Genomic DNA, 13,708 nt, shown 5'->3' on the forward strand with positions numbered 1-13,708 from the left:
TCGTCTTTTTAATTGTGTACATTTCATTTGGGTACAGTTTTGCATGACTGATCAATTACCAGTTAAAGTAGCACTTTAGTTAAAATATTCTTAAAAGTATTAACTTTAGAAATTACAACTTAAACAAATTTAATAGTGTATTTTTCTTATATTTTTCCAATTTTCATTTAATAAAAATTATAAGTTGGGTTTTTATTAAAACTATGTGCCCATTAAATGTTTTTAAATGCAGATTTAAATGAACAAATCTGTAAATCTACATTGTGATTTCTACACAAAACGATTTTTTATATTTCTGTTTAGGAACCGCTTTATAATGAAGAAGATGATGATCATTCATCATCGTCGTCATCGGGGTCGGATGATGAGGAGACCAGTGGGAAGGAAGCAGATGATCAAGATTCAGATGATGGTATTTGCAGTAGTAATTCTTTTCTTTTTATCTTTTTCTACAGCTCTAGTGTTTATTAGGATTATGTATAATAACATTAGCGGTACATGTAAGCCCTGTAGGCTGTGTATGTATCTCCGTACTAATTTTTTGCGTTTGACAAAGGTGAAGATTTATAGAAAACCACTCAATACATTAAAAAAAAATTATGAACTGTTTTATTGTTTCACATACCCCTGGCGGGAGGGCAAAACCATTATTCTAGCTCTGTGGATTATGTCACCCCTCCTCCCCACATTCAGCCAACTCATGTAAATATATGGGAGTCATATGACGGCTGGACGAGGCTTCTATTGTTCTGGGAGGACGTCATATGACGTCCTCGCCCTCCCGAGCCACTAGGGGGCGCGCGCGCGCCCGCTGCGTCACTCGGGACCCGGTGCGCGTGCCCGGCGGCCGTGATGTCCGCCGGGCACCTGCGATTGCCGGGTAACAGAGCAGGAGCGTGGATCTGTGCATGTAAACACAGATCCACGTCCTGTCAGAGAGGAGAGGAGACCGATGGCGTGTCCCTTGTACATAGGGACAGCGATCGGTCACCTCCCCCAGTCAGTCCCCTCCCCCCACAGTTAGAATCACTTCCTTTGGTCATACATTAACCCCTCGAGCGCCCCCTAGTGTTAACCCCTTCCCTGCCAGTCACATTTACACAGTAATCAATGCAATTTTATAGCATTGATCGCTGTATAAATGTGAATGGTCCCAAAAATGTGTCAAAAGTGTCCGATGTGTCCGCCGCAATATCGCAGTCACAATAAAAATTGCAGATCGCCGCCATTACTAGTAAAAAATAAATAAATAATAAAAATACTATAAATCTATCCCGTATTTTGTAGACGCTATAACTTTTGCGCAAACCAATCAATATACACTTATCGCAATTTTTTTTTACCAAAAATATGTAGAAGAATACGTATCGGCCTAAACTGAGGAAAAAATTTGTTAAAAAAAAAAAAAAAATTGGATATTTATTATAGCAAAAAGTAAAAAATATTGTGTTTTTTCAAAATTGTCCCTCTTCTTTTGTTTATAGCGCAATAAATAAAAACCGCAGAGGTGATCAAATACCACCAAAAGAAAGCTCTATTTGTGGGGAAAAAAATGATAAAAATTTAATTAAGGTGCAGTGTAACATGACCGCGCAATTGTCATTCAAAGTGCGACAGCGCTGAAAACTGAAAAATGGCTTGGGCAGGAAGGGGGTGTAAGTGCCCTGTATTGAGGTGGTTACCAAAAAAAGTTCTTAGCCCGAAAAATGTAAAACGAATGCTGCCAGCATTAATGATGATAAAAAAAAATACAACTACAACATCTGAGAACTGGTAAGCTGCAATAAAATAATTTTTACAACAAACTCTAGTGTATTATCAGGCACTGAGGATTACAGAGAGAACTTCATCTGTGTGTTTATCCACCTCAATACAGGGCACTTACACCCCCTTCCTGCCCAAGCCATTTTTCAGTTTTCAGCGCTGTCGCACTTTGAATGACAATTGCGCGGTCATGTTACACTGCACCTTAATTAAATTTTTATCATTTTTTTCCCCACAAATAGAGCTTTCTTTTGGTGGTATTTGATCACCTCTGCGGTTTTTATTTATTGCGCTATAAACAAAAGAAGAGGGACAATTTTGAAAAAACACAATATTTTTTACTTTTTGCTATAATAAATATCCAATTTTTTTTTTTTTTTTAACAAATTTTTTCCTCAGTTTAGGCCGATACGTATTCTTCTACATATTTTTGGTAAAAAAAAATTGCGATAAGTGTATATTGATTGGTTTGCGCAAAAGTTATAGCGTCTACAAAATACGGGATAGATTTATAGTATTTTTATTATTTATTTATTTTTTACTAGTAATGGCGGCGATCTGCAATTTTTATTGTGACTGCGATATTGCGGCGGACACATCGGACACTTTTGACACATTTTTGGGACCATTCACATTTATACAGCGATCAATGCTATAAAATTGCATTGATTACTGTGTAAATGTGACTGGCAGGGAAGGGGTTAACACTAGGGGGCGCTCGAGGGGTTAATGTATGACCTAAGGAAGTGATTCTAACTGTGGGGGGAGGGGACTGACTGGGGGAGGTGACCGATCGCTGTCCCTATGTACAAGGGACACGCCATCGGTCTCCTCTCCTCTCTGACAGGACGTGGATCTGTGTTTACATGCACAGATCCACGCTCCTGCTCTGTTACCCGGCAATCGCGGGTGCCCGGCGGACATCGCGGCCGCCGGGCACGCGCACCAGGTCCCGAGTGACGCAGCGGGCGCGCGCGCGCCCCCTAGTGGCTCGGGAGGGCGAGGACGTCGTATAACGTCCTCCCAGAACAATAGAAGCCTCGTCCAGCCGTCATATGACGGTGAGCGGTGGCTTAGTGGGTAAGTACAGAAAACACTTACCGACCTTGTTAGAAATGCAGTGCCATTGTTCCTTTTATGCAATTTAGCTAGAAACAAAAATATTTTCTCTCTTATACATTGAGGGTCACAGGAAGTCATTAAGCCCCCCACGCACACTTGATAGTTTTTATGCGCGTTTCCCTATGCCTGATTTCACCCGACTGCAGAATCCCATTCTAATTGTTCCTGTTCACACTGGTATGCTTAGTCACCCTACGCTGTATGCCATAGGCTCAAAAAAGAGCTGTTTTATTGAGCGTATTCAGGCGTTTTTGGTTCCATAGACGTGTTTTTGTGCTTTTTTAGATGTTAATATTATTCAGGATTTCTATTTTGCCAACAGTTTGCGCAGCTGTTTACAACATGAGGGCAGACAGTACAGTTACAATACAATTTAATACAGGAGGAATCAGAGGGCCCTGCTCATTAGAGCTTACAATCTAAGAGGAATGGTCAAGTGATACAAAAGGTAATAGCTGTAGGGGATGAGCTGATGGAGAAATACAAGTACAGTTGTTAGGTGAAGGCGGGATAGGCTTCTCTAAAGAGAAGGCTTTTCAGGGATTGTCTAAAAGCAAGCAAAGTAGGGATCAACCGATATCGTTTTTTCAGGACCGATACCGATTTTTCAGCTGCCTTTCAGACCAATAGCTGATATCAGGTGCTGATATTCTGTAGATTTATATCTTTTTTATTTTTACCCTGTCCAGTGGGACGGGAGACCCGGGTGGAGCAACTGGGGGTGGGACGTCCCCTCCTGCTGCTTGTAATAACAGTCGAGCGGCTGCTTGGCTGCATCGGTTGTTATAAGAAAGCTGACCGTCCACTCTAAAAAACGGTAGATGCATCACCCCGGTACAACTCCTTAAAGCAATATCTGTAAGTTTGTGACCAGTAACGATTCTTCAAAAAAAGTGAATATCGGCCGCACTGATAATCGGTCGACCCCTAAAACAGAGCAGGAGATAGTCGGACAGATTGGGATAGGGAGTTCCATAAAATGGGAGAGGCTCGAAAAAAGTCCTAGGTTAGTGATTTCGCTGGGGGCCTAGTTTTGGTTGGCTTTGTAAGTTGTTAGTATTTTGAATATAATTTGTTGGGTGAGCGGAAGCCAATGGAGGGATTGACAGAGAGGAGTAGCAGAAACTGAATGGTTGGTAAGGTGGATGAGTCTGGCAGCAGCCTTCATGATTGAAGAGAGGATAGCCTATGTAAAGGTAATCCAATAAGGAGGGAGTTCCAGTAGCTGAGACGAGAGATGACCAGGAAGTAAATAGGAAGGATTACATGCTGGTATTTGGATTTGAATGGCCCTGCATCAGCTGTTCCAAAAAAGCTCCTACATTGTGGAGAATGTGTGGGTTTTTATTTAGTTCATTATTGCAATTTCTCAGTTAGATGGGCATCTAAAAATGGATATATGACGAAATTCTGTATACTCAAATAGTGCATTAGAAGCCAGTCCCTTTATTCATATTTCACAAGATGCATTTAAAGTAATGGAGCTAAAGAAGAGTGTTGCATTTTATATTGCATCTAAGATTTTGAGTGAGTGGAAAGAGGCTTTCTGGACAACCTGTTTAAGTTTTAGAATCAAATAAATTAAACAATGTTTTCCTCTGCCTATTTAGAAAAATTCTGCAACCATTGATTTTACTTTCTCTAGAAGATGCCAGCAGTGCAACTTCCTCTAAAGCTGAGCTAGATTCCTCAGATGAAAGTGAAGAGTCCTCAGAGTATGAATCTAGTTCTGAATCTGAAGAAGACGGAGTGGTGGAGGACTCTGAGGAGGAAGAATTAGTTTTTGAGGAAGATCAAGATGAGGAGGTAGATGTGGAGCATGAGGATTCTGCAGAACTTGACCGAGATGATGGCATGTCCATTCAGAGTAGTCCAGCCAAGGCCTCAGCTGAAGAAGAGCAAGGAACCGAAGAAGGTGATGTTGTGGAAGACTTAACCCCGTCAACGGTGGAAGAAGTATCAGCTGTGGGTGATAGACACCTGGCTACAGCAGCTGTTGATTGTAAAAGTGTATTGGAACATGACACTGCGGTAGAAGTGGTACCAGAGAAACCAGTGGAAGATGAGACCGAGATGGATATTGAGAAAGCTCCATCACCATCAAACCAAGGTGCTTATGAAAATGTTTGGTTATATCATTCGATAATGGGTCATGGAAAACATTGAATATGTTTAAATTTTGACAGCTAAGGAGTTGTACAGTTAGGCTAATTGTATTTAGTGGGACTGGTAGTTCTTTGATCTTATTAGGTCAGTACTTTGATAGCAGACCAATAGGTCAATTCAAATGTATGTGTTAACTTTCTAGTGGGGTACCTGAAAATTCAGAGTGCACTCAGCCAAAAACTAAACCAAAATTGACAGTTAATAACTAAATAAAAATATATATATAAATATTCAACTTTTTTAATTAATATCATGAATTTAAATTAATATAAATTTATTGTCGGGCATTTGGCACCTTTTTTGAAGCGGTGTTAAAAATCATACTTGCTGTATTTTTGGTGCTTTCACTGGTCCGTTAAAAAAAAAAAACATTGAAAATGCAGCAAGAACGCATCAAAAATGCACCCACATTTTTTATGCATTTTTAGATTCGCATGACCCATGATAAAAACACCATGGTACAATTATGGCAAAATCGCAGGCTTTTTTTAGCAGCCATTATCGTCGCTTATTTTTTATTTTTTTTTTTGGCACAAGGCTGAAAACACTATTTTTGGCCCATAAATCTTCAGTGGCTGAAATTTCGGTGCATCATTATAATTTTTTTTTTTTTTTTCATTCGTTTAAAACTGAACTTCAGGCAAAATGTGTATTGTCTAAATACAAGAGCTAGATGTATTCTTGATTTTTAGTGTTCTTTGTGTATTTCATCCAGATCTGTGCAGTAATTCAGCATGAGAGCCCCTTCACTTTTCTGGAGCTCACTGTAGCTCCCTTTTTAATAAAAAAGAAAACAGTCACTAATGCTCCCTCTCCGTGTACAAGTTTTCTGACAACCTGTAGTTTTCTACAGGTTGCCTGGGACCTGCTGGGTCCCACCAACACCTCTATCCTCTGCACAAGCTATGTGCTGCACAGTGATAATGTCATTGCTACATTTACAAAGTACAGTCTGGGTTTGTAAATGCATATTGTAAATTTATATTGTTTGTGTCTATTAAATGTATTTCAATGAAAATGTTTGTGCGTGGAGCTCAGCTCTAAAACCTTACCAAAGTTTTTACTAAGGTCCTGATGTGCTCCTTTTTATCTATTCAGAAAATGTTTGTTTTCCAAGATTTGCACTTGCCGTCATGACAACTTTTTTTTCTTTTTTTCTTTTTTTTCTTTTAGCTATTACAGATTTAGCTGTTGAAGATCCTTCTGAAGTGTATGTAGAACTCCGCCTAGAGCCAGTCCTAGACATCCCAAATGAAGAGGCTCAGGAGAATATGGCTATTCGTCCTGCAACACCTACTGGAGCTTTTGGTGAATCCAGCTTCACTCCTAAACCTGAGGAGATTCCTTCAGATACTCGGCAAATAGCAGCTAAATTACCTCCTTTTGTTGCAGAGGAAGAGGTACTCTGTCCTCGCACGCCAGGAAGAGACACGGCTGCTCATTTAGATCCCGAGGTCCCTCTACCAGCTGTCCCCAAAGTAGCTCTTACTGCACTTCCCTTACTCTCCCAAAAAGATGAGGAGCCAGCAGTCCATCATGAAAAGAACTGTGGGCATTTAGCAGTCACAAAAATGCTATCTGAGGAAGAGTTGCCACGAACTCCAGGCAGAGAATTCTCTGGAAAGTCCTCACACCTTGGGAAGTCACAGAGCACTGATACTGTTCCTGCTACGCCTGGTAGTGATGCACCCCTCACCGGTAATAGTCTGACTCTAACTTCCCCCAACATTCCTGGAAGCCCATTTTCATACCTTTCTCAGTCCCCGGGCATAATTAATAGTGGCATTCCAAGGACTCCTGGAAGAGACTTTAACTTTACCCCTACTTTTCCTGAATCTAATGCTATGTTTCCCTGCCACCCCTCAAACAAGAAACCCTCAGTTGATGAGCCTGATGAAAAATCATTTAAAGAACCAGCCAGTGCTTCCATAATCCTGAATAGTGTTCCTTCACCCATCCCATTTGCTAGTCCCCCAAGAGGGGATCTTCAGAAGGACATAAGTTTAACTGCTGATGATCTGGAATCATCTGTAACGCCAACATACCTTACAGAAGATAAATTATTAAGTGAAGAGAGTGAATGTGAGCCCTCTAAAACACATCTGCCTTCCATTGAGGAATCTGCACCCTCCCCTACACTTCCTACAAGTAAAAGGAAATCTGGGAGGCCCAAAAAGGGACCTCCTGCACTAGCAATAGAAGATAATGTTGGCAAAAACTCTGAAACCCTTCCACTGGCTGCATTAACAGAAATTGTCCTGGGTAAAGGTGTGTTTGATCAAGCTAATGAAGTCTGTGGAATTAAAGATCCAGCAGCTGTTCCATTAGACTTCAGGAACGAAGAACACCCTAATATTCCAGTGTATGAAGCCATAAATCAGAAAGTCCCATTAAAGGAACTTGAGAACCAATGGAAGGAGGAGAGACGAGAAGGGGAAGACTATAGCAAATTGAAAAAACCTAACTGGAGGCCTAAAAAAAGATTTGATGAGATATCTGCTATTCCTTCTCCTGGATTTTCTCCACCCCGATCTCTCTTTAAGCCTCGTTCAGAGTTTGAGGAGATGACCATTCTGTATGATATATGGAATGGAGGAATAGATGAAGAGGATGTAAAATTCATGTGCATCACTTATGATAGGCTGCTACAACAGGACAATGGCATGGACTGGCTTAATGACACTCTTTGGGTCTACCATCCTCATATCCTTTACTACAATTATATTAGTCTGTGATAATGAGGTGGAACATCAAAAGGTACCTTGGCTTTTTAGAAAGAAAGAGTTTTGGACTGACTGTTATATATTTTCTTGCATTTTACTAGACGAGTAAAATGTGTTATCTTCTCTCATTGCATTACATAAGGTTCTGAATACTGCATTTTATGGTCTTTTTGACCAAAGTTTTGTCTTTCAAGTTGTTTAAACTTGGGTGTTTCAAAACTGCAATGCAAGACACTGTATGTTAATGTGTGCATTGCTTGTAGAAATGAGTGGTTCGCTTTAATTTCTTACATTAACCTCTTTAAGTCAAACCACTTAACCACTGACAAAAGCAAAAGAGATTTTACAAAGCAGCATCCCCCAGCATTTGCTGTCTAACCTAGCCTAGGAGTATATAGCGGTAGGTGTGGCCAAATTGCTCTAATAGTGGGAGAAGCTTAAAGAGGCATAGTTTATAAAAAAAAAAAAAAAAAAACTGAGCCTACTTCCCCTATACTTGGCACACATATGCCACTGTCCTTTTATCCACAAAATGCTTTAATGACTGTGCCACAAGCAAGAATGTAACAGACATGTACAAACCTCTGCACACTCGATTTATTAAAATGAAACTGTTCTATTACATAGGCTTTTCTACACACAGCCTACTTTAACCACTTGCCTACCGGACACTTACACCCCCTTCCTGCCCAAGCCATTTTTTAGCTTTCAGCACTGTCGCACTTTGAATGACAATTGCGCGGTCGTGCTACACTGTACCCAAAACATTTTTTATCATTTTCTTCACACAAATAGAGCTTTCTTTTGGTGGTATTTAATCACTGTTGGGTTTTTTATTTTTTTACAAAAAAAAAAAAAAGACTTTACATTTTGAAAAAAAAAAAAGTTTTTTACTTAATTTTTTGCCTTCACTGATATGCACTGATAAGGCGGCACTGATGGGCTTAGCAACATGACGCGGCTGCGATCGCCACACTGCGCGCCCCAGAGAGGCCACTCTGGGAGGCCGTCATATGATGTCGTCCCAGAACGAGAGCCGCACCGCCCCGACGTCATTTGATGGCGGGCGGCAAGCAGTTAAAGAAGAACTTATCAAAATTGGGGCAATCTGTTTCTATTTTCAGCTTGTTCAGTTACACTTGGAGAATGAAAGCTAGAAGCTGATTATTATGGTTATTATGCGCAGCTGCTCCAGATTCTGTCTCTTCCAGTTTTAAAAATTCTAAATATCCCAGGATGCACAACCACTTTAGAGAGTACAACCAAAATGACCCTTTTTCTCAGTACAAATCACCCCCTATCCCCAAGCCTATATCTCCCATAGTGTAGATCTTCCCTAAATCCCCCTACCTAAGCTGTGTGCAATGTATCAAATATCTAGCACTGATGTATATATCATGTGTACCATAGGCAGCTTAAAGGAGAAGCTCGTTTGGCTGTACTTCTCCTGTAAATCACAGGAGTGCAGTTCATTCTGCACTCCTGTGACCCATTTTTCAGCCAACAGTAGGCTAAAGCTGGCATTTACAGAGCTGTTCTAGGCTGGGGAAAGATCGCGACCATATGGTCAGGATCCATCCAGGAGCCTGGACCGACACCTGGCTCAGCCTCTCAGCGATCCACTGACACTCACCGCTCTCCTCTCAGAGTGTCGGGGAGAACGGAGCAGTTCTCAGCCTTAGAGACGGTGGGGGACAGATGCAGCATCAATGTGACCTAGGTGGTGTAAGTATGATTTAAAAAAGAAAAACTTATTTTAAATTGGTTTGGTTGCTGTGGACAACACTGATTCAGTTTTTATACAGAAGACATTGGTTATTCACATGGGGTTTCTGTACAGAAGGAGAGACATACAGAAATGTGCAAAAGTTTAAGGCAGGTGTGAAAAAAGCTGTAAATTAAGAATGCTTTCAGAAATAAGAGTTAATATCTTATTTTTTTTCAGTTAGCAAAATGGAAGGTAAATGAACAGAAGTCCAAATTAATGTTTAGTGTGACTACCCTTTGCCTTCAAAAGAGCATCAATTCTTCAGTTCTAGGTACACTTACACACAGTTTTTGAAGGAACTTGGCAGGTAGGTTGTTCCAAACATCTTGGAAAACTAACCACAGATCTTCGTTGTATGTAGGCTGCCTCAATCCTTCTGTCTTTTCACGTAATGGCTACAGCCACTTATTTCAAATTTTGACTCATCAGTGCAGAGCACCTGCTGCCATTTTTCTGTATTCCAGTTCCTATGTTTTCCTGCATTGTGCATTGTTGGATCGCTTAGCTTTGTTTCCATGTCCTATGCAAGAAAACATAGGAACTGGGGTGCAGAAAAATGGCAGCAGGTACTTTTAAACATTTGGCTGTAGCAAGAGGCAGTTTGTTTGCAAAGGGCTGGAGGGAGGTATAATAATGAGAGTCTGCAGGCAACAGTGAAGCATGGTTGGAGGTTCCTTGCAAGTTTGAGCTTGCATTTCTGCAAATAGGGTTGGAGATTTGGTCAGGCTCAATGGTGTCCTCAATGCTGAGAAATACAGGCAGATACTTATCTATCATGCCATTACAACAGGGAGGCATGTGATATATGACCCCAAATATACAGCCAATGTCATTAAAGCAGACCTTCAGTTATTTTTTAATCTTTTCATCTATTAAATCTTCCGCCCTTGTGTTAACTTTGGATAGTAAAACATATTTTTTTTCCTGCCAGTAAATACCTTATACAGCCCACTTCCTGTTTCTTGTCTGGTCATTAGCCTAGGCTTATGACATCATGCACAGCTCTCTCTCACTCTCACTCTCACTCTCTCACTCTCTCACTCTCACTCTCTCACTCTCTCACTCTTGTGAGTTTGCCAGGAAGGGAGGGAGGATCAGTCATAAGAGGGCGAATGAGAGCTGCAGAGCTGGAGGTGTGCCTCTGTGTGTCTGTGTACATCCAGGAAGTGAACAGGCAGCAACTTTAGCTGCCCACAGTTAAAATGGCTGCAGCCAGACTCGGAGGGAGATTTCTGCAGCATATTTGGCAATTACAGTATCCCAGTATATATAAAATAATATGCAAAGTGGTTGGAGGGAAGCTTCAGAATGGCAAAGATGTTTTTATTACAAGATATGTGAGCAGACGGCAGTTCCTCTTTAAGAACTATTTTCAGTGTAAAGAAGAGCAAACTGGAAATTATGGTTTGGTTACGCCAGAGCCCTGATCTCGGCATCATCAATTCTATCTGGGATTACATGAAGAGACTGAGGGCGTTGAGGCAGCCTACATCTACAGAAGATCTGTTTGGAACAACGTACCTGCCAAGTTCCTTCAAAAACTGTGTGTAAGTGTACCTAGAAGAATTGATGCTGTTTTGAAGGCAGAGTGGCCACACCAAATATTGTATTGATTTGGATATCTCTTCTGTTCATTTACTTTCCATTTTGTTAATTGATAAAAAATAAACTATTAACACTTCTATTTCTGAAAGCACTCTTAATTTACAACATTTTCTTTCACACCTGCCTAGGACTTTTGCACAGTATTGTAGTTTTACATAAGATGAAAATATTTCTTTGGAATGTTATATGTGGGCTGATGTATTTCTTTTTTTAATTTAAAAAACATTTCTGTGCATATTCCTTAACATTTCCCCACCAACCAGTGTTTTTTCCCCCAAAAAGAAGAAACGGGATGATGGACTACGGGAACATCTTACAGGCTGTGCCCGTAGTGAGGGTTATTATAAAATTGATAATAAGGATAAACTTAAATACCTCATTAATAATCGCTCTTTGGCTGAAGAGCCTCTGAATGATACCCAGGTAGGTGATGCTTGTTACTATTTATTAAAAAATACTTTGAACCATAAATCACTAACCATAGGAAAAAAAATGAAAACTGGCTTTATAAGTGGGACCAGTGTACAATTTATTGTTATAAATTTACATTCCTCTTTCTGAACCTGGATTTTTTGAGGGCAGTCTTACATGTGAGTGATTATTCGAAATGACTACAAGTTGGGTGAAGAAAGTTATAAGTACTCAGTGACTGTTCTTTTATAAGGGTTAAATTTTTTTTTCTGGCCCATTCTATTCTTTCAGGGCCTTACCTGGACAGGATAACTGTAGGGAGGCGGCCATTCCTGATGATCTTCTAAAAATTCTATTTGCCTGGCTGTATTTGTTTTTAAAAGTGGAGTCTCAGACCCAGTACATGCATGCAGATAAGAAAGTCAGAGTAAACGCTGAACAGGTTCCTTGGCCTTAGAAACAGGTTTTCAACATGTATTTGGTGCTGGCATATTTTTATTGAGTCAAAAATTTAACATGTAACAGATGTGTAGTAAAAATGCACCTCTAATCTTTTCATGTTGGCTCATTCAGCAAGTGAGCTACCCAAACTCTTGTCAGTGACAGCTCTGTTTTGCTACCTAGGGGAAGAGTATTCCTGCTCAGCCTCACACCTCCACCAGAGCAGGATCGGAAAGAAGATCGGAGCAACGCCGACTGCTTTCTTCCTTTACTGGAAGCTGTGATAGTGATCTGCTCAAATTTAATCAGCTGAAGGTATGGTAACCCTTTATTTTTAAATATTTTACTACTTTCTCCTAGACTCTTACTTCCTAGCTGAATAATGTTTTCCTTATTCTGCTTAAAGAAATATTTTTTCTATATCTCAACTCTTGACTCTCATCTGCAGGAGTAAGTTTGATCACTTTTAAAGTGGTTGTAAACTCTTTTGTGTGACTTACCTATAGGTAAGCCTAGAATAAGGCTTACCTATAGGTAGAGGAAATATTTCCTAAACGTGCGCCGTTTAGGAGATATTTTCCCCTTGTAGTGAGCCGATGATGTCATCAGCGCATGCGCTGTGAAGAAACGGACCTCTGTGCCGTTTCTTCACTCGAAAGTGCCGTGAGTGACGCCTCCCATGTCACGCGGCTCTGGCCAGTCAAAGAGCCCTGGAAGAGGGGAGAAGATGGACATGGCCTGCACAGGGGACAGCGCTGGCTTTGTCTGCAGGTAAGTGTCACATAATGGGCTAGCCCATTATGCTTTCAATTTGCAGAGAGCAAAAGAGGAAGTAAATCGCATAGTAGCCCATTATGTGTCAATTACCTGACACAGGAGCCTGCGATGTCACCGCTGTCCCCTCTGCTACGGAGCGTCCATCTTCTTTCTGGGTATCGTGGCTCCGGCCCTGTGATTGGCTGGAGCCGCGATGACGTCACTCCTGCGGCATGCTCAGTGTGCCTGCGTGCTGCTGTCTATGGCGCATGCGCCGTAGACAGCAGTGTCTGTCTTTTTGCAAATATCTCCTAAACCGTTTAGGTTTAGGAGCTATTTCTTGGACCTACAGGTAAGCCTTAATCTAGGCTAACCTGTAGGTCAAAGTGGTCTGTAAGGGTTTACAACCATTTTAACCGTACTAACCACTGACAACTGTGAATGTATTTATAATAAATTAAATTGTATTTTCAGTTCCGCAGGAAGAAATTGCGTTTCTGCAGGAGCCATATTCACGACTGGGGCCTTTTTGCAATGGAGCCAATTGCAGCAGATGAGATGGTTATTGAATATGTGGGACAAAACATTCGGCAGGTAAGCTTTACTTGTAAGATGTTTCTGGTAGCAATTGACTGGTCTAGGTTTGCATTGTTATCTATACAACACAATTTATCTTTCTTTTTTTTTTAGGTCATTGCAGACATGCGGGAGAAGCGATATGAAGATGAGGGGATTGGGAGCAGTTATATGTTCAGGGTGGACCACGATACCATTATCGATGCCACAAAGTGTGGGAATTTTGCTCGGTTTATTAATCACAGCTGCAATGTAAGTAATCCATTATATGTTATCTAGTCACAGACTTCATACTAGACAGAGACTTAAACTAGAGAAATGTTAATTTTTGAGATGTATTTATTCTCCAGCCGATTGAGTCTACCTAAGCTCAACG

At 40.7% G+C, this 13,708-nt stretch overlaps 1 protein-coding gene across 3 annotated transcripts in view; it reads left to right on the forward strand.

The window, feature by feature from the left end:
- The window catches only part of SETD1B (SET domain containing 1B, histone lysine methyltransferase), a 113,972-nt gene that overhangs the window by 83,263 nt on the left and 17,001 nt on the right, over positions 1-13,708 (forward strand). For 2 of the 3 annotated variants that reach the window (XM_073626744.1, XM_073626762.1), the window contains exons 11-17: positions 304-412; positions 4,532-4,996; positions 6,226-7,754; positions 11,404-11,571; positions 12,184-12,315; positions 13,231-13,350; positions 13,447-13,584. In XM_073626744.1, coding sequence (XP_073482845.1) covers positions 304-412; positions 4,532-4,996; positions 6,226-7,754; positions 11,404-11,571; positions 12,184-12,315; positions 13,231-13,350; positions 13,447-13,584 — 2,661 coding nt within the window. The remainder of the gene's footprint in view (positions 1-303; positions 413-4,531; positions 4,997-6,225; positions 7,755-11,403; positions 11,572-12,183; positions 12,316-13,230; positions 13,351-13,446; positions 13,585-13,708) is intronic. The other variant, XM_073626754.1, reaches the window with a different exon arrangement.

The sequence above is a fragment of the Aquarana catesbeiana genome, linkage group LG01 (assembly GCF_042186555.1).
Source record: "Aquarana catesbeiana isolate 2022-GZ linkage group LG01, ASM4218655v1, whole genome shotgun sequence".
Lineage (NCBI taxonomy): Eukaryota > Metazoa > Chordata > Amphibia > Anura > Ranidae > Aquarana > Aquarana catesbeiana.